The sequence below is a fragment of the Silurus meridionalis genome, chromosome 19 (genome assembly GCF_014805685.1).
Source record: "Silurus meridionalis isolate SWU-2019-XX chromosome 19, ASM1480568v1, whole genome shotgun sequence".
In the NCBI taxonomy this organism is placed as follows: domain Eukaryota; kingdom Metazoa; phylum Chordata; class Actinopteri; order Siluriformes; family Siluridae; genus Silurus; species Silurus meridionalis.
Window position 1 is genome coordinate 9506925 of NC_060902.1, and position 25166 is coordinate 9532090.

Sequence of the window (25166 nt, forward strand, 5' to 3'; positions counted from 1 at the left end):
ACAGGAAGAAGTCTGCATCCTTCAAGAAAAACATGATTTTCATGCAGGACAATGCTCCATCACACACGTCCAAGTACTCCACAGCGTGGCTGGCAAGAAAGGGTATAAAAGAAGAAAATCTAATGATATGGCCTCCTTGTTCACCTGATCTGAACCCCATTGAGAACCTGTGGTCCATCATCAAATGTGCGATTTACAAGGAGGAAAACAGTACACCTCTCTGAACAGTGTCTGGGAGGCTGTGGTTGCTGCTGCACGCAATGTTGATGGTGAACAGATCAAAACACTGACAGAATCCATGGATGGCAGGCTTTTGAGTGTCCTTGCAAAGAAAGGTGGCTATATTGGTCACTGATTTGTTTTTGTTTGGTTTTTGAATGTCAGAAATGTATATTTGTGAATGTTGAGATGTTATATTGGTTTCACTGGTAAAAATAAATAATTGAAATGGGTATGAATTTGTTTTTTGTTAAGTTGCCTAATAATTATGCACAGTAATAGTCACCTGCACACACAGATATCCCCCTAAAATAGCTAAAACTAAAAACTACTTCCAAAAATATTCAGCTTTGATATTAATGAGTTTTTTGTGTTCATTGAGAACATGGTTGTTGTTCAAATTAAATCCTCAAATAAAATTAATCCTCAAAAATACAACTTGCCTAATAATTCTGCACTCCCTGTATACTTAATACATTTGGTAACAAAAGCACCAAAGAGCAAGATGCATTTTTCCTCGTAAAATGTAGTAAGTAACTTATGCCAGAACTATGAAGATAAATTATTTGGGCCTCTCTGTCAGCTGACTATGATGTACATGGCCTTGAACAGTCTGCCTCCTATAAATTCTTCCTGCCACTCTGACACATTATTGAGCCCTTTATTGAGCCACAAAACCTTCATTAAAAGGTTTGAATTTAAAACAGACATGCTTATATAAAGTTTTATTTAAACTTGTTATTTAAAGAGAATAAATAGATTAGAAGGAAAATCCCTTCTCAAGAGATATTCTCAAAATTTACATCATGTCTAAAATGAATAGATGTCTAGGCAATATACAGGGATCATAAATGTTTAGTTGAACATCTAAAAATGTTCTGTCTCAAATTTAAATGGAATCGGGTGTGTTTTCATCTTAGGCTTTAGGCAGTTTGAGCTCTGGACAAAAGTGAGAAATAAAAGGCTTCACTCTTGGGAGCGACTAAAAAATTCCAGTAATTACAGCCACACTGTCACCTCACAGTGACTGCTTGCAGATAAAGTTGGATGTAGCTGGAGACTCAGCTACCATTATGTGTTTTTTCCAACTTTGATCACTGTAAGGTCTCAGCAGACCTCCTAACTGCTACATTGCTGCAATTTCACATTAAAGATTGGGGCTTTGTTTCATCCCAGAACATTGCATTTCATTGCATGGTGGGTGACAGCATCTGGACTCTACTCTTGTGTCACTCATTGTTTAGCTGATGATGTCAGCAAGAGGAAATGTGTAAAACTGACTTATGTAAGGAAATGGGAGGAGGGAAAAACGTGGGACAGATTATAGAGATGTTATTCAAGGCTTTGGTTATAAATATGTTGGGGTGTGCTTTTAGCCTTCTCTTAATACTGTGTTTAATACACTCAATTCTTAAGCTTCACACAGTCACACTAGGCATTTAGCAGACTTTTTTTTTATGTTTGTTTGAAGGTTTTTGTTTGGATGAAGGCCAATATGTAAGATGACTAAAGTTAAAGGTATACCTAGGTTTTGTGTGTTTTGTAGTGAAATGGTGACTTTTGAGTTGGCATATGGCCCTTTAAGAGGACTCATTCATGTAAACTGTGGTGTCAGAAGAGAATAGTGACGGCCATGTTTGGCTGCACCTCTCCTGCAGGCCCCACCGTCTGGAGCACGTCTATCACACATGTAGGGCTCAAATTACTGCCAAGACTTAGTCTGGCCCCTAGGAACAGCAGCTGAAGCCTTCAAGAAAGATAGAGAGAGATGGAAAGATAGAGAGGGAGGGATAAAGGCTTCCTCCACTTCTTAACTTCTCTAACAGCCTGAATCCATCCTGCAATCTGGCTATTATTAGCCCCACTTCCTCTCCTGGTCCAAAGGGGCTTCCCACTCTTTTAGCCATCATCTCTTTCAACTCTTTGGGCTCTGCCTTTACTAGTTTGCACATGATAAACTACCATGTATATTCTTTACTCTTTCACACTGTCTAGTCTGTACAGGACTAAGATAAACAATCCTCTTTGGGCCAGACTCGTTTATATTCCTGCCATCTAATTAGATTGCTGGACAGAGGAATTCCCTCCCCTTTTAGCCACAGTCACTGGCACGCATTCTGTTCTACCCCCTCCTTGCTATCCAGAGAGCAAGAGAAGGAAAACGAGGATATAGTGACCGTGGAGTCCAACGGAGTTGAACGAAGAGTAAAACACTGAGAGGCTTTGCTTGCCAAAGAGATGGGCAGCCATGGGTCAGCACAATGCTGCTATTTGTAGGGATCAGAAAGCAACATGTGGTGTTTGCAATGTGCGTCTGACAGAAGCCAGTCTCTACTGGAGCTGGAGTTGGAGCCGAACAGCTGGTAAGCTTTTAACATGTGTGTTTGAGGGGGTGTATATTACTCTGACTAAGGAGACTTGTAGGTTTTATACAGATCTTATTCTGTGTGAAACTTTTGAACTATGTTCCCTTTAAACATCTACTGATATTAAACATGTTTTGGTGAAGTAGTAGTAATTATTATCTAAATCTCGTAACATATTCCAGTGAATGTGGAGATGAACTGTGACAAGTGGTTGCATTTTATTCGGTGATCAATTCATGAATTCATGTAAAAACACAGATATATTACACTATTTTCATTAGAAACATTCGTAGAATAAGAACTCTAAAATTTGCAGACAGTAAGTCCATGTTGGTGTTTATGTAGCACTACATAAATACAATGTCCTTTTCATCTTTTTCCATGTGTGACTTACTCTTTAATCATATTGAAACCGCTTCTCTGTAATTAGTGCAAATTACAGGAAAATCACACAGATTCAGGGGTTATCATGTTGACTTTTTTTTAGGGGGAGTGTATGCATTAGTTAGAAAGCAGTTTACATACAAATGCAGTAAGTAATTGTTGGGAGGTGCAGTTATTGTTATCTGTTTGTTGTTTGTCGTCATGACTGTTGCATGTTTAGGTCTTGGCAGAATGCAGTTAAAGCTAAATGTAGGTTCAGCTTTATTTGAACGCCACTGGCTTTCTATCTGTGGCAGAGGATTTCTGAGACATGCAGCCTGCTATGCTTTTTAATGTGCTGCAGCTTTTCTTTTCATAACTTCCCACTGGCTGAAATGAATTTAACAAACGTAATTTACAGTTGAACAGCTAATGGAAAATTATTGTTATGGAATTGTCACATATGGAACTTTAATTTTCTTTCACCACATGTAAAAAGTCTGTTTAGTGTTTTGACCTCTAATCTGCAGCCTGGATGAATTACTATTGCCAACTAGTGCTCACAGACACTCCACCAAGCTTACCGAGTTCTCTATTAAACCAGTGGAATGTCTGCTAAATATACCCAAGGGTCATAGATACAGTGACTCTATATTGTAACATGCCTTCTCACTTTGGCCCAGTGATATATAGCATGTTTGCTGAATAGTGTTTGTAGAATTACATATACACGCATTGTCAATACCCCAAATATATATCTGAGACTAACGATGATGCTGTAAGAGAAAAAGGTTTTTATTTATTTATTTGTTTTAAATAGATGGAACTGAAGCTTAGAGTAATACAATCCACCCATATGTGAATATTGGGGGACAAATCCTTGCATCAATAACCAAAGTCTTTTGTCTTCATCTGCTCAGCTTAATTTAGCAGCACAACCTTTCCCTTCTGTTGGATCTAATTTAGATTATTCTCTTCATTTTCATTCAAATGAAAGAATATAATTCAGATGCTTTGTTTGCTTTTAAGTATTGGTGTGTAAGGTACTGTATTTTAATCCGGTTTATAAACAATCTTTCCTGCTCCCTGTTTGTACCCACTCACAGTATTTTTTAATAAAGTTAGTTGGTACTGTTTTTCAAAATATAAAGAAATAAGTGATTAAACCCACAGCAGCCCTGGCCACAATAAAGTAGTTATTAAAAAAGGGGTGAATGGGTGCCTCAATTTACACCAGACAAACCTGCAACATGTACACTTCCATGTAAATGAATATGCTCTTTTTTCCAGGCAAGCTACATCTGACAGCTAACACCCTTCCGTGTGATAGCAAATGTCACCCGCTCCCACACATTTTTATTGGCTCATGTTGGATCACATTCTGATTCTCAACTCTTGCTTCATGATTCTGACCCAGGAATTGTTGTAATGTTGTATAAGGCTTTACAGATAAACATGATGTACAGTATCTCAGACAGCAAACAGAAAGCCTTAAAGCCCAAGAAAATGTCAGCAAAAATGATGTGAAGGTCCAAGTGTTAATGTGAAAAGTGATTTAGGGACTGAAATGTAAATGAGGTCTCATTATATACCTCGTTAGGCTCACCATCTTTACCTGAGGCAAAGAGTTTTTTATGAACTAAACTCATCTCAACCCATTAAAAACCTGCATGTTTTCAACTACATCAATATATTTCCAAAATCACTGAGCGTTTGCCTTTTTTTTGTACTCAATAAGCATTTCATTATGGTATTTGATGTATTAAATATTGAATTATTATGAAGTTTTAAAGTTGATCTGATGCTGGTGCAACAAACATAAACATACAGAAAAAAACTCTGTACTTAAACAGGGATCTTAAACAGGAAAACACATTATCAAGTTGAATCACCTGTTATATAGTATTAACAAAATATTTGCTGAAAAACGTTCTTGTGAGCAACAATATCTGCTGTAATAGCTACTTATTTAAGAGTCTTTTAATTGTATTTTATTTATTATTATTATTATTTATTACATTTTTTTTTTTAGTAAAGATAGCCCCCTCTCTACTTTTTATCTTTTGGCTAACATTTCTTAAGATATTCTAAGATATATCTTTCTAAGATATTTAAGTGGCTTCCTGATTTCTGAGCAGGTAGCATTAATTACATTGACAGACACTTTCCCTTTTCTCAGCATCATTCTGACAAGTTTGTCATCTTAAACACACTAGGTTGATCAGGAAAAAAAAGGATTCACATTAACAATTAAGAGCTTGGTGCAAAATTGAAACAATTACATACTCTACTATTGTTCATTATAGCCATGATTAAAATTGTATTTCTAAGTGCCGCTGTACCAAGGGAACGCATCTTTAATGGGGGCTTATTGAGTGTTGTTTGTTTACTATTTGGGTGGGTACAACATGATCCAGTGTAGTTGTTTTTATTGGGTATATTGCTTGACCAATTTTTAGATATGAACAATTGCGCACACATCTGTGAGAACAAATGTAAATCTGTGAGAAGAAATTTAAAAACAGACTTTCAGAGTCATTATGTTCCATTTCCTACTGTTTTCACATAAACTAATATAGAGCAGATATTTAAATGAGATCTGCATTACTAGTTTGTCAGTGGATTGGAAACAGTGGCAACCTACCTCCTTTAAATTAAAAAAAAAATTCAGGCCCACCCATTACATACTGTAGCAATGTGTCCTGCATTTCTAAACCTTCCTTCTAAAGCATTTGTCTCACAGAAAAAAAACTCATCTCAGTTTAAAAAGATTTTCTAGTGTTATTCATCATAGTTCAGAGTGATGACAGCGTGCTACTCCTGCTCAGAATAAGAGAGCTGTCCTCTGAGAGATGAGAAGGCACCAAAACAAAATGAAAATCTCATTTCACTCCTCATTTCGAAATGTGCATCCAGTGCATTTTGAAGGCATCAGGAATAAAAGGTCTGAGTCATTCCAGCTCAACAGAGATAGTGCCAAATTAGCTGCCAACTGTGTCATCCAACACATCCCTGTGTCTTCTTTATTTATTTTCTTTGGAAAGTGATTCCACAAGAAAAGCAGCTGCTTCATTACTAAACATGTTCCCAAATTAAACCAGCTAGTTCATGGATGTTTATTTTCACTTTACTTTAGCTGAGAACATCTGCTTTTCTGAAAACATCTGCCTTCTGTGATTATTCCAGGTTCAGTATCACTCTGCATGGAAGTGGTTAATGTTTTTAATAAGATTTTGATAAATGCATTGAAGTTAGAATATTTGAAGGTTTGAAATTCATAGTTAGAATTTTGGTTAAGAATTATATATTTATGCATGAAGATATAATGGTTTGTAATTTAAACATTCCTATGCCTTTTTTTCTTAAGTAATTTTATTAATTGACATTTAAAGACATGAATATATAACTTAATATACTAATATTTTAATATTAAATAGCAAGTATTAAAACAGAGTCAAAACCAAGGCTAAATACATTATTATTATATACAATAATAGTTAATTACTAGAATAGTTAAAATGATATTGTACTCTGCATCTTGCTAATTCATTGAATTGAAGAATTCTCTGTTAATCTGAAACTAATCTACTGTCACTGAGTAGATTCAGAGAGTTTAGGAAAGATTATTGTTTTGCGTTTTTTCTTTCTATTTGCCTGTGTGATTTCTTTAAAATCAAAATGTATATGGAGTGACAAATTGTGACAGGTCTATTCTAAAACCCAAATGGCTGTCAACTTGCACTGCTGAAAGCTTTTTTGTTTTGAAAACCTTTTGCAGCAGTTTTCACATATACTTTGACTCTCCCCTGAATCTCAGAAATAAAAATATGTATTTAAATGAGACAGAAAAGTCACTGTTTCTGAATACATAAGCTTGTCTAATAGTGACCTCAGACAATAGAAAGCTTTTCTTGTATTATTTTGGTGACAGATATGAGTTGTTTTGCTAACTGTGCTGTAAAAGTGCTGTGTCACTGCAATGTAAGCATTCTTTGTTTGGCAGGTGTGTGTGTAAGAGAGAGAGAAAGAAATAACCAGAGAGAACAGAAGACAATCTGAGTTCAAGTCTTGAATCATGGTTTTTCAAGGCCACTTTCTCTTTTTCTTTGCTTTGTGTGTACCCTGGTATTTTAATGAATTTTATTGAACAAGAATGATAAGGATTTTATTGGCCAAGAAAGATTGTACCTACAAGGAAATATTTTAATTGCTCCATAAACCTGTGCTAATTTGTGTAGGAAGACAGGGGGAAAGATGGGTAAAATGTAAAATAAAATACAAATGCAAGACTCCTCTTACTTTGGAATTCAAGCTCAGCCTTTTCGCATTTCGTACTGAAGAAATTATTTTGATTTGATTCAATATACAGACAGTGTGTCAACTATGTCTGCTTTAGCCTCGTGAAAATACAACCGGTCTTTTTCACCTAGTTATTTAATTTTTCATAGTGTGCTATTTGCCAACTGCTTCTTTTGAAGTTACAATACACACAGGCAGGGAAAAATAATTCTAATTCATCATGTCATGTTTTACAACACCTCCTCCAAGCCCAAACAACCAGCAAGTAAAAACATATGCAGAGGGTTATTTTCAGCAGTATTTTATCCATTTCTGGTATAATGGTCTCTCTCAATTGAAGCATACCAAGTCTGGTTAAGATGGTTGACAGTGTGTAGAAATTACTCAGGAAAAATTATTCAATAAGAAGAAAAATTAGTTATTCATTTACACCAGAGATACTGGTAATCTGCTGTAAATTTTGGAAAATATTTTAAATAAATGAGTTCCTTAAGTGACACTCTCTTTTTCTCTCTGCAGTGTGGAGGGTGATGGTGCAGGCTGTGAGGCAGGTGTGTCTCTGGACAGCGGATATTCTCGTGGGCCGGTGACACGGAGCTCCGTCATCAGCACTGAGCACTTTGAGGCACCTTCGCTTTACACGCACGAGATCCGTCAGCGTCCCCGTCGCCCCAAACTCCAACATTCACAATCTATCCTCCGCAAACAGGCAGAGGAGGAGGCCATCAAACGCTCACGCTCCCTCTCTGAGAGCTATGAGCTCTCCACTGATCTTCAGGACAAACAGGTTCTCTTCTTTTCCCTATTTCACTGTCAATGTTTTATTCATGTATTTTTAGTGTTCATTTAGAACACAGTCAGTGAAACTGTCAGTTTCAACATGAATATACTATAATTAATCACTTGGGTTGTTGATTTTAAAGGATTCCAGGCAGTGATGATAGAGGAATAGTTTCCCGGCACTGTGTTAATACTGAATGAATGGCAATCATTCAGAATGACACAAATGAGATTACAAATGTCAGGTATGGCTACAGACTCACTGTGTCCCTCATCAGGATGAAGTGGTTGCTAACGTTGAATAAACGAATGGATAAATGTTCTTAAAATTATAGGAATAGATAAATATGTATCTTGGTACATAAATAACAAATGCATCAAAATAAAAACTACATCTACAGTACTAGTTCTACTTCAGGAGCTAAAATAATGTTAGCATCCTGGTACTTTGGTACTTAAACTAGCTATTAATAGTTCTAACACTAAAGCTATAACACTTAATGATCATCAAGCACCAAAATGGTGTTTCAACAATAAATCAAAATGTGGTTATAAATTAATTATAATTAAAAAATTATAAAATTAATTATAATGTCCCTTTTCCATATATCACTTATCCACAGTATTAGCCTGCTGTTACATTTTTTCTGTGTGGGCAACAGCCACTAAACACCCTAGCCCATAGACAAAAGACAATAGAAGCAAATTGTATTATTAGCAATGGTAAGCAGTAACCAGCTCACTAGTTATTGACAAGTACAATGATAAATGTCTTTATTGATCTGGATGAATAAGGATGTCTAGCAAAAAAAGTCATGATTTAATTAGAAATCAGCATAATAAGCTTTTGCTTATTTTTGGATTTTTGACAAGTCAGTCAGTAGTTTGTAGTTGCAGTCAGTAGTTTGAGCAGTAGTGTTGCCTTTTAATAAGAATCTCTTGAACGTAAATGTCTTGCTGTAAATGATATCTGAACCAATTTTGTGCTCTGAATCATCACTATGAAAAGTATTTTCTGTATTTGTATCAAAAATAGGATACTTCTATTTTGATGCAAGTTGCATACTTGTTTTGTATTGTTCCCATCAAAAGCATTTTATAAAACAATAGTATGTACAGTTGTGTTCAAAATTATTCAACCCCCACTGAAATTGATTGTTTTGGTCGGTTTGACATTGATTATGATCATTCAGTCATCCTGCTTACAATTAAATCAAAGAGGCACGTGTAGGTCAGACAAATATAACATAACATTTATAATGAAATAACCACAAATGTCTTTTCTGAGCTCACATCATTATCAGTTTTATTCAACCCCCAAGTGACATTCAATCTTAGTACTTAGTACAACATCCTTTTACAGTAATAACAGCTTTTAAACGTGAAGCATAGCTTGACACAAGTGTCTTGCAGCGATCTACGGGTATCTTCGCCCATTCATCATGGGCAGAAGCCTCCAGTTCAGTCACATTCTTAGGCTTGCGCACTGCAACTGCTTTCTTTAAGTCCCACCAGAGGTTCTCAATCGGATTTAAGTCTGGTGACTGCGATGGCCACTTCAAAATGTTCCAGCCTTTAATCTGCAACCATGCTCTAGTGGACTTGGAGGTATGCTTGGGATCATTGTCCTGTTGAAAGGTCCAACGTCTTCCAAGCCTCAGGTTTGTGACGGACTGCATCACATTGTCATCCAATATCTCCTGGTACTGAAGAGAATTCATGGTACCTTGCACACGCTGAAGCTTCCCAGTACCTGCAGAAGCAAAACAGCCCCAAAGCATGATTGACCCCCCGCCATGCTTCACAGTAGGCAAGGTGTTCTTTTCTTCATAGGCCTTGTTCTTCCTCCTCCAAACATAGCGTTGATCCATGGGCCCAAACAGTTCTAATTTTGTTTCATCAGTCCACAGAACACTATCCCAAAACTTCTGTGGTTTGTCCACATGACTTTTGGCATACTGCAGTCGACTCTTCTTATTCTTTGGGGACAGCAAGGGGGTGCGCCTGGGAGTTCTGGCATGGAGGCCTTCATTACGCAGGGTGCGCCGTATTGTCTGAGCAGAAACTTCAGTACCCACATCTGACAAATCTTTTCTCAGTTCCTCAGCAGTCACACGGGGACTTTTCTCCACTACGCTTCAGGTAGCGCACAGCAGTCGAAGTCAGCATCTTCTTTCTGCCACGACCAGGTAGCGTTTCAACAGTGCCCTTTGCCTTGAATTTGCGAATGATGCTTCCTATGGTGTCTCTTGGTATGTTTAACATCTTTGCAATCTTCTTATAGCCATTGCCCTTCCTGTGAAGAGTAATCACCTGTTCTCTTGTCTTCCTGGACCATTCTCTTGACCTCACCATGTTTGTAACCACACCAGTAAATGTCTAGAAGGAGCTGAGTATCACAGTCATTTTAAAGCTGCCTAATTGGTGCTTATTAGGCTTTATTGCTGCTCCCTGATATCCACAGGTGTTTTCAATACCTGATTGAAAACACTTCATTGAACCTCTGTTCTTCAGAGTGGTAGTCTTTAAGGGGTTGAATAATTATGTCAATGAAGAATTCACAAAAGAAACATTTACTACTGTATTACAAAACTAATTGATGTAATTTTAGTTGCATATGGTTCTTTAAGAAGTCCTTGTAGGATTTCATTCTGAATACAATTACAAATGTACACTAAATTCCCTAAAACCATTTACAGCATTGGGAGTTGAATAATTTCAAACACAACTGTATTCCAAATAGATATGTAAACACATGCTGTTGTCCCTGTTGTTTGCAAGGTAAACTATTTCTTTAAAATGAATGCACCTCTATAGGCATGTTTCACTATAAAATCTGGATTTAGCTTTAGTGAATGACACTAAGGCCATACTGTTGTTTTACACAAAAGACATCACGAATATTCTAGCAATAATTGCCCAGTCACATTTTGCTGTGATTAGTTTCTTCATGCAGTGCAATGTACCCTCAGGCAGACGGGAGATCGGAAAGCGGTCCTTTAGATCATGGAGGTTGAGCACACACATTCTTATAATACTTGTAACTTGCTATTCAAATCTTTTAAAAAGCTGCAGCTGATACCTTCAAGTGACAGGACGCATACTAGAGAAGTGTGGGAGGTTACAGATGGAGAAGAAATAGGATTGTTCCTGCCTGTGGTTCAGTCTGAGGGACTGGATTTTCTCCAAAGAAATAGCACTGTACATCAGGACAGCAGAATTTCTTTAAGAATGGCCATGTTTTCATTGACTGTTGTTATCAATATGATTTGATGTTTATGGTTCTTACAGTGAGACCTTTTAGAAAATGCTGAAAACCCAACATGCTTTAATCCTGTCTGTGGCCCTTTGTGGTTTATGTTGGCAGGTGGAGATGCTGGAGCGGAAGTACGGGGGACGTTTTATAACTCGGCATGCGGCCCGGACCATCCAAACAGCTTTCCGTCAGTATCAGATGAACAAAAATTTTGAGCGCCTCAGGAGTTCTATGTCTGAAAACCGCATGTCAAGGCGCATCGTCCTTTCCAATATGAGGATGCAATTTTCCTTCGAAGGACCTGAAAAAGTCCACAGCTCTTACTTTGAAGGCAAGCAGCTCTCCCTGAGTGATGATAGCTCTAAGCTGGCACAGTCAGATCGTGGTGACATGGTACCAGTCAATGTTAAGTCACAAGCAGGACAAAGTGACTTCACGGATGCCATCACTGAGCTGGAAGATGCCTTCTCTAGGCAGGTAAAGTCCCTGGCTGAGTCAATTGATGATGCTCTAAACTGTCGCAGTTTACATGGGGATGAGGGGCAAGATGAAGGCAAAAGGGGTCATGGTGACCTGGATCGGGACATCACATATCAGGTCAAACCATCACACAGCGGAGACCGTCGCAAGCTTGATGAAATGACGGCATCATACAGCGACGTGACCCTCTACATTGATGAAGAGGAACTGTCACCTCCTTTGCCTCTCTCACAGTCTGTAGTGGACAGGACATCCATGGATCCAGAACTGCAGCTGCGTGCACTAAACTCCTCACAGGACTATTGGGTACACAAGGAAGACAAAGGTGACACTGACACTAGCTGTCGCAGCACGCCATCTCTGGAGTGCCAGGAGCAACGGCTGAGGATGGACCATCTTCCACTGCTCACCATCGAACCTCCAAGCGACAGTTCAGTGGAGCTGAGTGATCGTTCCGAGCGCAGTTCCCTAAAACGGCAGAATGCCTATGAAAGAGGTGGGCCTAGCCAACAGGGCAGCCCCAAGCGCCATCCCTCGCATCCCTCCCATTCTTCCATTTCTCGAAGAGATGATGATGTCCCCCGGCATCGACCACGGCAGCTAGAAAGTCACCTGGCCATCAATGGCACAGTCAACAGGCAGAGCAAATCAGAGTCTGATTTCTCAGATGGTGACAATGACAGTGTAAACAGCACATCCAACTCCAATGACACAATCAATTGCAGTTCAGAGTCATCATCACGGGACAGCCTACGTGAGCAAACACTCAGCAAGCAAACATACCACAAGGAAACCCGTAACAGCTGGGACTCCCCAGCTTTCAGCAATGACGTCATCCGCAAGCGCCACTATCGCATTGGCCTCAACCTCTTTAACAAGTATGTGATGATTCTGAATAGGAAAATTGCAAAAAAGACAAAGACAACGACATGTTGTCTAATCTCGGTTTTCATTAGCACTAATCAGACCTTTGTGAAAGCTGTAAATGGACAGACATGCTGTTTATGTGAAAGTTATTTTTTTTTAATTAGCATCTTGATCTTTAACCCATAGTGCCATGTGATTTATTAATTATGAAGTTTCACAGCCTGTTCATTAATTTAACAGTAGGCTCGGTTTTATGCATGTGTGAACTGTGAACTATCATTGAGGCTCTTTGTTTAATTAACAACAATTAAAGATGTGAGGAGTATGGCAAAGGAAAGCACAGTCAGTTTATTTAAAGAGCTGTTTAGGCTGGTTTAGATTAGTACTGTAAATGACATGGTAATAAGTCAGACCAGATACCATCTGAAAACACTACAGCTGTCCATCTGCTTCTCTGATGAAGAAAAGCTCAAAGCCAAACCTTAGATAACCAGATTGTTTTAACCATTAAACATGAGATTAAAAATCTATACTGTCTGGATTGCTGGTTTGTTTGAAGTGACTTTTAGGGACCTGTCCATTTGTGTGTGCTTGTGTGTTTTGGATTGCTCAGAAGCTTTCTTTAAAGTACCAAGCCTTTAATTGTAGGTTGCTCTCTATTAAGTAAATGTTTTGTTTTTCTAATCACACAAACAACTCTAATTGGTCTAAGAAACAATCTGAATTCACTTGTTCCTCTTTCTTTATTGTGTGCAGAAAGCCGGAAAAAGGTATTCAGTATTTGATTGAGAGAGGGTTTGTTCCAGACACCCCTGTGGGTGTGGCTCACTTCTTGTTACAAAGGAAGGGGTTGAGTCGGCAGATGATTGGAGAGTTCCTGGGCAACAGACAAAAGCAGTTCAACCGAGATGTCCTGGAGTGAGTTCTCAGTATTATTTTTAGTACTGTTAAAATATTAAGGTCTTAGAATATGTTTCCGTATATTTAACAAATTATGATGACTTTTTGAAGTAATTTACTCCTTTAATTAATAGAGCTCCCATCTGTTCCCACTGCTGTGCAGCTTTATGATATATAAAAACATTATAAATTTAATAGGTTTTGCCTGATAATGCATCTATTCACACATTACTACTGTCACTGTGACTGCTGTGGGTGGTGCAGAGAAGGCATTAAATTCTTAATACATCAGTGCATTAAAATCTCTCCAGAATAACCTAAGTCTTTCCAGATTTGAAACATGATTACCGTAAACTTACTTTTTTAAACCTGAGGTAATTCCAAGGGCCCTTTTAAACCAGGCCCCGAAGGGAAATAGTCCAGTGAAATAAAGCCTGTGTTCTGCAAAAACCCAGTGCAGATACCTGTAACAGAACCCACCATCCATACTGTGTTTAACAAGATAATACATCCATATAAAGACAGAATGTTTAGCAGCTCCATTGACCCCTGTAGCTCTAGATATGTGTTTATTCTATTTCTTATAGATTTAATCAATCAGCAGAAACTATTCAAATCTGGGGTTTTTTTGAGAACTTTTTCTTTCAAAAATCCTTCTATAAATTAAAAATGAATATTATGAGTACACTAAAAATCGATAATTTAGTCATGTTATGTTATAATGCAAATTTAGGTATCTCAGAGAGAGTGACATATTTTGGTGTATTCATACACTGATCCGTATATGTATATTTCTTTTGGCAGTTGTGTGGTGGATGAGATGGACTTCTCTAGCATGGAGCTGGATGAAGCCTTGAGAAAGTTCCAGGCTCACATCCGGGTACAAGGGGAAGCACAGAAAGTGGAGAGGCTTATTGAAGCTTACAGGTTAAAAAAAACTCTATCACTCAACTTTTACAAAATCAGTTTAATACAAGCTGAGTAGTTGTTGCAGATTTCTTTTTTATAGCCTTGTTCATAATTCTGTTGCTGTAAAACAGCCACTTCAGAAATGTAGCCAGAGTGCTTGCTTTTATTTTGCCTTGCTCTCATTACATTTTCCTCACATTAAACCATGAAGGATTTTCCTCTTTATAGAAAACAAATAATCAGATCTTTCTGGAGAGTTTCCTGCCTTGTGAGAATCACTGGGATTGCTCTGAATGATAGTCTGCTGTCCTGAACATATCCACAAAGCCAAGGGCAAGCCAAAAATCTCCCAGAATTCCTGTATACACTATTTCTGTAAAAGGGGTCTCACCTAATTAAACATAAGCCTAAGCTGTAAATCAAGGCAGCATCTATATGAAAAGAGAAGCTCTTTTGGTTTTGTCTTATCCAGGGTATTGCTATATTCAGATTACCTCAGAAATGAGAAATCACAAAATTATCATGCTCTTTGTATTTGAGCTACATGAAGTAATCCCTTGGCTAATGTGATGAGTGGTATAAGTTTTCCTCCTCCAAACAGCAAACTGCGTAGTCACTGTTTACCAGTTGAATATGTCTGTACTGTATGTTGATTAATTGATTGATTGACAAACTCAGACACACTTACTCAACTGTTACGGAACAGTTACAACCTGAACTCAAGACACGTAGAGGCGATAAGCGGAGGCGGAGGGAAAACTCGTTTTAAACTATCACTCCTGTACACTACGTATCCCAAAACCTTAAAATGTTTACTTTTTCTTCTTTGCTTATCTTAATTTTTGTCACAATCTTCGCGTTCTGGCTTCACTTCGCCATCTAGCAGCGGCGTCTCGACCTCGTACCTCAATTTTTTGCTCGGGCAACAAAGCAAAAAAAATCAACCAAGTAAGCGCTCGTACCTCGGAAAACTCGTGCATTAATTCACTCGTAGGTCAAGGTACCACTGTAGTTGTAAAAGGAAGGAGGAAGCGCAAATTGCTCCTAATAGAAGCGCAACATATTGCATTTAGTGTCTTCTGTTAAAGCCTGTGTAAAGTTCATTAGTTTTGGCTTATAGACAGGTGCGGCTTATTTATGTTAAAAATAAAAATCTTTGTCAAATTCAATTCAATTTAATTCATTTTTATTTGTATAGCGCTTTTAACAATGAACATTGTCTCAAAGCAGCTTTACACAGATAATGTGGTGATTAAACGTAAATATGTTCTTTGTAAGTAAGTTTGTCCCTGATGAGCAACTGTGGCAAGAAAAAACTCCCCGAGATGGCATAAGGAAGAAACCTTGAGAGGAACCAGACTCAAGAGGGAACCCATCCTCATCTGGGTTGCACCAAATGTCCATTTGAAGCAGATATACAAAGTTGCGCGGTACAGTGATGACGATCAGAAGCAAACTGCACTCCTGAGTCAGTGCAGCAAACCGCCGACACCAACTACAGTCCAATCCGTCCTCAAAAGCACCCGTTCTACTCCGGAATTACATGGAACCACCCAAGGTGTTGATGAGATACCGTCCCAACTGCACAGAAGTGTGAAGATCCACGGAGGGGAGAGGGGCAGGAACAGTGGTCACTGGAACCTCAGGAGCATGTTTAACTCGACCGAGAGAGAGAGAGAGAGAGAGAGAGAGAGAGAGAGAGAAGGATATGGATTATTAACTGTCCCTATTGTTGTATGAAAGTTAATGTCACTGTGCAGTTTGGACTCCGGCAGGACTCGCTATGGCAGCATAACTAAAAGGGAGAACCAGAAGGTAACGCAGACATGAGGAATCTCTGGGATAAGAGACGACCCACCACACCACCGTCAACAAACCTGAGTGAACGTGTGAATGTGAGGGGACGACAGCATACAAATATACCAGTTCACCAAACACTCTATATCCATGCTCCCTCTAGATCTGAGCCTTTACCTAAGAAAAATCTACTGATAAAAGGCTTGACTAAATAAATAAGTTTTCAACCTCAACTTGAACACTGAGACTGTGTCCGAGTCCCGAACACTGGTTGGAAGGCTGTTCCATAAATTCAGTGGGTGCGGCTTATATGAGGGTGCACTTTATAGTCCGGAAATTACGGTAATCATATTAATCTGTTTACATGCTTTTTTGCACCTCCTTACATTGTGTTTATGTTTACAAGTACACTTTTGTTTATAGTTCTCTCTTTTGCACATGGTGCTGTATATTACAGTAGGTTTACAGGTCAGTGCTATTTTGTGTTTTGTGTATCCCACACTGTCTTGTGTTGTTTGTTTGCACTAGGTTGCACCCGATGTTGTGTGATGTAGTTCTATGTTTTTTTTATGCGCACCAGGCTTCTGGAGGAACGTTGTCTCATTTCACTGTGTACTGCGTCAGCTATATATGGTTGAAATGACAATAAAAGCTTCTTGACTTGATATAAAACAAACACTTGTATATACATTCAACCCCCCGATAATTTGTGGTCGAAACTCGTGATAGGATAATCCACAACTTGCTGTTAGTTAGGTTTCAAATGAGAATTCGTGAAAATTGCTGCTATTCGGAACTCGTGGTACGTCTTAGAGCGTAACCCTGTGAGTTCCGGGGGACCACTGTACAGCGTAGCATATAGTATAAGATACTATGTTACAAGTTATAAGTTACTGTGTTTAATACTGATGTGCACAGTAAAGCCCATGGTAGGAATTCCATCCCACTTTTTCTTATCATAGGTTTTTCATAGTCAGAGGAATTATGAGTTATGACATTTAGTAGAATGAAGCATTGTTTATTTTTTTTGGTCCTCTGTTTTGACTTTTTCCATTTGGGGAAACTGCTTATTTCTATCTAGTCAGCGCTACTGCATCTGCAATCCTGGAGTGGTGCGGCAATTTCGCAACCCAGACACGATCTTCATCCTGGCATTTGCTATCATCCTTCTCAACACTGACATGTACAGCCCCAATGTAAAGCCGGAGAGGAAGATGAAGCTGGAGGACTTCGTGAAGAACCTGCGAGGTGTGACTTTAAACTTTAAAGTACACAGACAATTAATTTGGGAGAGAGCAAAAAAAGAGCGCTTCTTTTCCTTGTTTAATGAGTAATACATTTTGAATTGTATTTGACTAAAGTACAAATCTCCTACTTATCTGGCAGGGGTTGATGATGGAGAAGACATCCCACGTGAGATGCTGATTGGCATTTATGAGCGTATCAGGAAACGGGAGCTCAAAACAAATGAAGACCATGTGTCCCAAGTGCAAAAAGTAGAGAAGCTCATTGTTGGGAAGAAGCCAGTGAGTGACATTATCACCACATCTGCTATCCTTTCCTTCTATCTGGAGCTGCTCATCACAGTTCATTACAGATCTTAAGACAGGTCAGGACTTAAAAGAAAAATAGTTCTTTAAAATTGAAAAACTCTTTACATTTACTTTATATTTAAAGAGCAGCGTAGTCTTATTTAGGTCACATTATTTACACACAAGGTGGCCTTAATATTCTAAATGATAGATAGACAAGATCTAGAAATAGATATACAAAAACACTTTGGTTCTATAGGACAGATATGCAATTTAGAACCTAGACATTCATGTCCACTGACCCTTTCAATTCTGTTCTACTTCAAGTTTATTCTCCTAAGGTTTCCTCTTTATTGCAGTCTAGGACAAATAACTTTACTTAATGGATGACATAAGTAAGAAAGGTAAAGCAAGAACAAAACAAAAATTAGAAAGCTTTAAGGTTGGCTTTAAATCTCTGCCTAATCTAAGTAGGATCTCTTCAGTCTCCTGGGAACTAAGGTGCTCGTAGAAACTTAAATGCAGTTCAGCTTCAGCCACCACAGCTTTGAAATAGTAATTATTACCGTTTTATTTCTAATGGAGATTGCACACACAACCTGACCTGCAGCCCCATCCGTCATGTCTGTTTAACACTGTGAGTCCCATCAAACATACCATTAATGGAGAGCCCCTGTGGAGCAAAACTGGAGGCTCCTCTGGCCCACGCTGCGGTAATTATTCCAAGCTCAGCAACAATGTTCTTCATCAACTCCAGCAGTCATCTCAGAAACACAAGAGCCTACAGACACCAGAAAGATGTGTTACAATTAGAGACATGGGGAAAGAAAAGAAAGAAAAAAACATATTTAATATCCCACCATGCTTCTTCTTGCAAATCCTTTCTCACACTTCTCACACTGTTTATTGTATTTATGACCTACTTGAGTTTTATTTGTCTTACAGATTGGCTCACTCCACCATGGCCTTGGATGTGTACGTATTATCTGGCTCAGTTTTTATTGTTGTTAAAACATATGTGGCACAAGTTTCCAGCTATGCGTTGATGTTTAGCAAGCAAGTAGCATGTAGTATCTGAAACTAACTGAAATTTTATTAAATAATGCAAGAAGGTAATGTGTTGAAAACACAAAGGATTGTAAATAAAGTGAACAATTTAAAGGTTCTTATGCACAGACATGGATTTGAAGAAGGCAGAACACACTAATTACTTATAATGAACAAAAATTGTTTTATTTTAGACTCTTTTTAGCCAAATCTGTGGAAACCGAATCTCACCCTTTGACCACTTCACGTGCACTTTTAGACAGTCCATAATTATGAATTCCTTTCATATAATGATTACCTTAACTATTTAAAAAATGTTTACTGTTATCGGTGTTCTCAAAATTATTAGCGTCAACAAGGTTTTTTTAATACATTTTGTTGTGGTTCTTTAACTGGAGGAAGAAAATGTATGTTTCAGCATATTTTGGTCATGACAAATCACCACAACACTGCCAAATTATACAATATATAATTTACTGTTTGACTACCCTGTGATTTATCTTTAACATTGTGGTTATAAACATAAGTGTGGCTACTGTTTTCCCTTTTTTGTGTTCTTTGCTGTATTTTTATTTTTCTAAAAGTGAAATAGAAATATCATATGTTTGGTCCCCGTTTCCACATCTGCCTTTTGCCTGACCTTAGCATAATGGCACAAACATTGGATATTTGTAAATAAAATGGTAATAAACATGGGCTGTGTACTTTCTCTTTTACAGGTTCTGTCCTTACCACATCGCAGGCTAGTGTGTTACTGCAGACTGTTTGAGGTCCCAGATCCCAACAAACCACAGAAACTCGGCCTCCACCAGAGAGAGATCTTCCTCTTCAATGACCTTCTGGTGGTAAGAACAGCTTCATTGAGCTGTTAGTGTAACATCCAAGTACTGTACAAGGGGAAAGTAGAAAATCCTGCAGCTTCTAACTGGAACCAACTGCATAAATGGTTGCTTCTGTCTTTAGATAGGAAGGATAGTCTTGTTCTCTCCTACTGATTGGAGCAGCACTATTAATCTATTAGCTTATGTATACTAAATATGTCTTCCTGCAGTGAAGTTAATAATTCCCAGTTCAAAAAGGATGCAGTGGATTTTTTTGAAGAAATTGTATGATATTGTAAATGTTGTATGATAGAGGACAGTCAGTTAAAATAACAAATATTAATCAAGCCTATGTAAGTTGCACATGAGATATTTGTAGCCTTTTGTTTCAGGTCACAAAGATTTTCCAGAAGAAGAAGAACTCAGTGACCTACAGCTTCAGGCAGTCCTTCTCTCTATACGGCATGCAGGTGCTTCTCTTTGAGAACCAGTGTAAGTGTCTTATTTTTTTTACCCCGTTTTTCTTTTTACCTCTGAGAATCTCTCATTTTCAGTCGTGAATAATTTTATTTACATCAATATTTATAATTAAGAACTATAAACAAAATGTGCTAAAAGGTTGTTTTCATTCCTCTTATATGTTGATGTTATCTCTTCAATTTAGCAATATCTGTTTCTTGTTTCAATTTTTTTTATTTTTTTATTTTTTTATTTTTATTTTTGTATTATTTTTTTTTACCAAGCAGGCTGTGATGTCAGCCTGATGTTTAGCCTACTGTATCAACTATTTAAACACAAAATGTCACAGCATTTTTATTTTTCCAACCAAGTGTATGCATAGTAGCAGGAATTAATGCTCATATGTGCAAAACAAATGTGACATTTGTTACTTGGAAATTGTATAAAATTGTTTTACATACAGTAAGTGTTGCACTTTCTTGCTTTCAGTCCTTAATGTGCTGATTTATGCCACTTTCAGTTCTTATGTAAATTGACCCCAACACAGAAAATTACATTTATTCATTTTGTCATTTCTGTAGCTTAATGAAATGAAGGCTATAGTTTTTGCATATTGATAATGCAGTTAGTGCACATGGTGAGGTGCTTCATCAAATGACCAGTGATTGGAGCTTTCTGACATGTGGGAATCATTGTTAAACTGAAAAGCAAAATGTTCACCCAATTGTTGTCTGGTCTGTTTAATAAACAACAATCAGCAGGGGAATAGTTAATAAATAATTCAATTTAAAATGAGTGTCAAAAAATGAATGCAAACCCAGTAATTGGAAGGGAAAATGAATATTGCATTATATTTAAAATGCTTGCCAGAAAATAACGAAAAACATGCTGCCATTTAACAAATTAAAACGCATCCTTTCTGAATCTCCCAACAGACACAAGCACAGACACAAGTTTCCTGTCAAATGAGAAATTATTTTTTTTAAACTAGAATATTCCTAAAGTATTTTGTCAAAAATAATTAGTGGTTTTAAAATCTGTATTATAGTTCCAACCATTCATCAATGACAATGAACTTTATTACTCCATTGTTTTTCTTAATATTTTTCCTATACATTGTTTTTTTATTTTTTATTTTTTGCACTGGTATGAAGGTATGAAAAGTATAAAATTATTTTCCTCATTTTTAAACAAGGACAACAATACCTGTATTTTGTAATCGGTTCAGAACTATATTTACCACCACAAGCACTTAAAAAGAGGTTTTTGATGTAGAGTATTTAAGTGCACATGATTGGATACCTGCTTTTCTTCCCCAAAACATTCTTAAAACAGAGGCATTACTGCCTTAAAGCAATACAATTTTATAAATAAATATTAGATTTAGATGTATAATACAAATTTACATGCGAGATGAAGTTGTAATATCTGAATGTATTTTAAAAAGGGTCCGTGTCATTACCTGTGCTTGTTAATTGATCCCTGCCTTTTGTTTTCCAGTTTATCCCAATGGTGTGCGGCTCACATCAGCCATCCCCGGTGCAGATATCAAAGTTCTGATCAACTTCAATGCACCCAACCCACAAGACCGCAAGAAGTTTACAGATGACCTGCGGGAGTCCATCGCAGAGGTGCAGGAGATGGAGAAATATAGGATTGAATGTGAGCATCATCAGCCTTCCTTTATAACCTTATTTATAGTCTCCTGCGATTTAATACCAGAGACTAACACCAGAAAGACTATCATTATTTTTTGCTTTCTTTCAGTTACTTTTTAATGTCTGTGTGTCACTGTCAGGGTACATTTTGGTCTTTTCAGTTTTTACTGGTTAGACAGTTCTTTGGATGCATTTTTTTTTTTGTAATACTAGAGGTTTAGTGTTCGTTGGAACAGAAAATAAACACAGCTTTTAAAGTGTGTGTGTGTGTGTGTGTGTGTGTGTGTGTGTGTGTAGCTGAGTTGGAAAAGCAGAAAGGAGTGGTACGGCCTAGCATCTCACAGAGCTCTGGTCTGAAAAAGGAGACAGGCAATGGTAACCTGAGCCGAGCTAGTCTGGATGACAGCTATGCCATGGGGGAGGGTCTGAAGAGAAGCGCCCTCAGCAGCTCACTACGTGACCTTTCTGATGCAGGTAATTTCAAACGTCACTACAAGAAAGTTAACTTCTAATAAGTAGAACTTTTCTTAGGACAGTTCATCAAAGTCCTGGTGGTGCTATAAACAATCTCAACTGCTCTTTAATCTAACAATCTACTGGCACAATAACTAATTTTCCCACTACCTCCTGCACCATTCATATTTAGTAAGTGTAAATAAATCCTCACAGGTTCTGTTCCAGAAGAAGTCTAAATAAGAAGTACAGTATCTGAATAATTTTTTTTTTGCCACTTGAGGAATCATAACTATTAACAAATATAATTATCAGTGAGTAAAAAATATAGCCCAGAAGGAGCAGTTATGATTAGATTTTTTTACCTTTATGGGTTTTTCTTTGTCATGTGAAAATCTTTTTCCACACCAGATAGATATCCCAGACATTCCATGGCAGATATAAGCAATGATGCATACATGTACAACAATGTCTTACACTGAAAAGCAAAACCTTCACTGCATTGCTTTTACGTTGTCTGATCTCTTTATTGAAATTCAAAAGCATGTAGATAAGAACTAAAAAGATTCCCGCCAACTACAGGCCAGGAAATAATCTAATTCCTCTAAATCATGATTAAACATCTTGTTCCTGTGACTGTGTTTATACTTTCATCTAAAACACTTGCTCCCACCATGTTGGACTCCTTACGATTACATGCCATCATTTAAAAACATTGAAGCCAATTTTTAATTGAGTTGAATGAACTTTGTGCCCAAGGTGGGCAGTTGCTGGCTGTGAATACTGATTATAATCACCACAGATCAATAGTGCAAAAGGGTTTGATAAAAAGGTAAATAAATCAGAGTAAGCAATTGATATGCTTTGCACTTAGTTTAAGGCTGCATGATTGCATGATAATGACTGCACCAGAGAAAGTAAGAAAGTGTTTTAACAGCTACCCACATCTTTTCTATTAGCACAGCCAGGCGATAATATGGCCACACTGCGAGTGAGAAGTCAACAAAGACAATGAAATCAGAAAGCAGTGTGTGTGTTTCAGTAGGCATCTTTAAATGTTATATAGCATAACAGAGATGAGGATGAAGAACACCTTGTATGTATTTGTGATAAGACTTTGTCCCTGCTGAGGACAGCTCATGGACCTGACTGCTCTGGACCTGTCAATCCAGCTCATGGATTACATAGACACATGTTTTGTATTGTATTTGAGAAGTTCCAAATAGAATGCTTACTATGTTTATCATATTGGTGATATTTAACTCTTAGGCATTGTAATCTTGATGGGTAATATGACTGCTATGATACGATTAGGTTTATGAGTTTAGGTTTTCCTACATCAAAGACAAAACAAATTGTCATTCTTACATATATTCCCCATTGTTATTTTTTTTTAGCTCTGTATCCTGTAGTACTGCTAGGTAAGTTAGTCTCATTATAATGTGTTCTGTTAGATGCTTTGAGTTAGTTGCCTTTTATATTATGCAGGCTAAATCATGCAAGAAAGACATGATGGATCTATTCATGCTAGCCTAGAATGTATTCAATCAAATGAAATAAAATCTTTCATTTTCCACTTCTAATAAGACCCAGGAGACTTCTCCTCACTTACCCAATCCTGTTCTCCCAACCTGACGTTAGGCAACTAGTGGCTTGCTTGATATCTGTTAGTGCCCACTGCAGGCAAGCAGGCTAGATGCTACTCTGTTTTTCCCTCCATTGTGCTGTGCTGTGCTGTGTTGTGTAAGCGTGCTCTGATCTGTGGCATGTCCTGCTCAGGCAAGCGAGGTCGCCGCAGCAGTGCAGGATCTCTAGACAGCAATATGGACGTAAGTACCATAATGTAAGGCTCAACCAGTCCAGACTGCTAGGAGCAAGAGCTCCTTCTTAGTTATGCCTTTGAGTGTGAAACTTCAACTGTTTCATTTTTCTTTGCACACTTGGTTCTCTTAGTTGTGTTGTGATGACAGTGTTGAAACTCACTCACTGCATGAGCAATTTCCTTGAATGTCAATGCATTCTCCTTCTCTTTTCAGCTGAACAAACACATCATAATTGGAATTTTAATAATGTTTTCAAATAAACATTTTGCTCTCAGTATAATGATTTCAATTATTGAATATTGAAGACCATTAAGTCAACTCTAATTCCGATATGTTCCTTTTAGAAGGGTTTGAACTTTTTCAGTGAAGCTATTGTTACACACATACACTATATAATATATATATATATATATATATATATATATATATATATATATATATATATATATATATATATATATATATATGAAAGGGGTGTAATAGTACACAAAATTCATGGTTTAGTATGTACCTCAGTTTTTAAGTCACGGTTCTGTTTAATTTCGGTACAGTTAGTGGGAAGAAATGCAAAACATAAACTTGCTTGTTGTTTTTTAAATGACGCAGTTTATTAGTATTAACATTTGTAAAAATCATTTGAACAGTTTACATTATTACAACAATTTTAAATAAAACGGCTGCATGGTTAAATAATATATAAAATATTTTATAAAAAAAAATGTATAGAACAAATCAAATTAATGCAATATACTTTATTATTTTCATTAAATTGAGTAATTAATTAAATTCCCTCATAATTTAATTGATTACATACAATTAAATAAATAGAATAGTTTACATTTGTTAGACCCTATTTGGGTACTACAGATGTGTGTTTGTGTGTTTTACATTTAATATTACATTTTCTAAGGATATGATCTACTTAACTGTTCTACTTATTTCAGCATACTTAAACAAATGTCTTCATCCTTCCATCCTTCATTCAGTCACTCCCTCAATATGTGGAATTGTCAAATTCTTAAAGCTTGACATAAAACGCTAAAGAATCCATAGCACTAGCGTTACCCGCTAGTCACTTCCTGGTTAATGCTATGGATTCTTTAGCGTTTTCATGCATGCACAAAACAAATCTTATTT

The 25166-nt window shown here is 37.3% G+C and overlaps 1 protein-coding gene across 8 annotated transcripts in view; it reads left to right on the forward strand.

Moving 5' to 3' along the window:
- The window catches only part of iqsec1b (IQ motif and Sec7 domain ArfGEF 1b), a 204678-nt gene that overhangs the window by 173941 nt on the left and 5571 nt on the right, over window positions 1-25166 (forward strand). For 3 of the 8 annotated variants that reach the window (XM_046874778.1, XM_046874780.1, XM_046874781.1), the window contains 13 exons: window positions 7767-8034; window positions 11395-12641; window positions 13387-13548; window positions 14335-14457; window positions 17318-17484; window positions 17623-17762; window positions 18714-18743; window positions 19535-19660; window positions 20029-20128; window positions 21596-21757; window positions 22051-22227; window positions 23604-23627; window positions 23986-24035. In XM_046874778.1, coding sequence (XP_046730734.1) covers window positions 7767-8034; window positions 11395-12641; window positions 13387-13548; window positions 14335-14457; window positions 17318-17484; window positions 17623-17762; window positions 18714-18743; window positions 19535-19660; window positions 20029-20128; window positions 21596-21757; window positions 22051-22227; window positions 23604-23627; window positions 23986-24035 — 2776 coding nt within the window. Of the gene's footprint in view, window positions 1-2199; window positions 2583-7766; window positions 8035-8178; window positions 8273-11394; window positions 12642-13386; window positions 13549-14334; window positions 14458-17317; window positions 17485-17622; window positions 17763-18713; window positions 18744-19534; window positions 19661-20028; window positions 20129-21595; window positions 21758-22050; window positions 22228-23603; window positions 23628-23985; window positions 24036-25166 lie in introns of those variants that run through there. The other 5 variants (XM_046874783.1, XM_046874784.1, XM_046874786.1 and 2 more) reach the window with 5 other exon arrangements.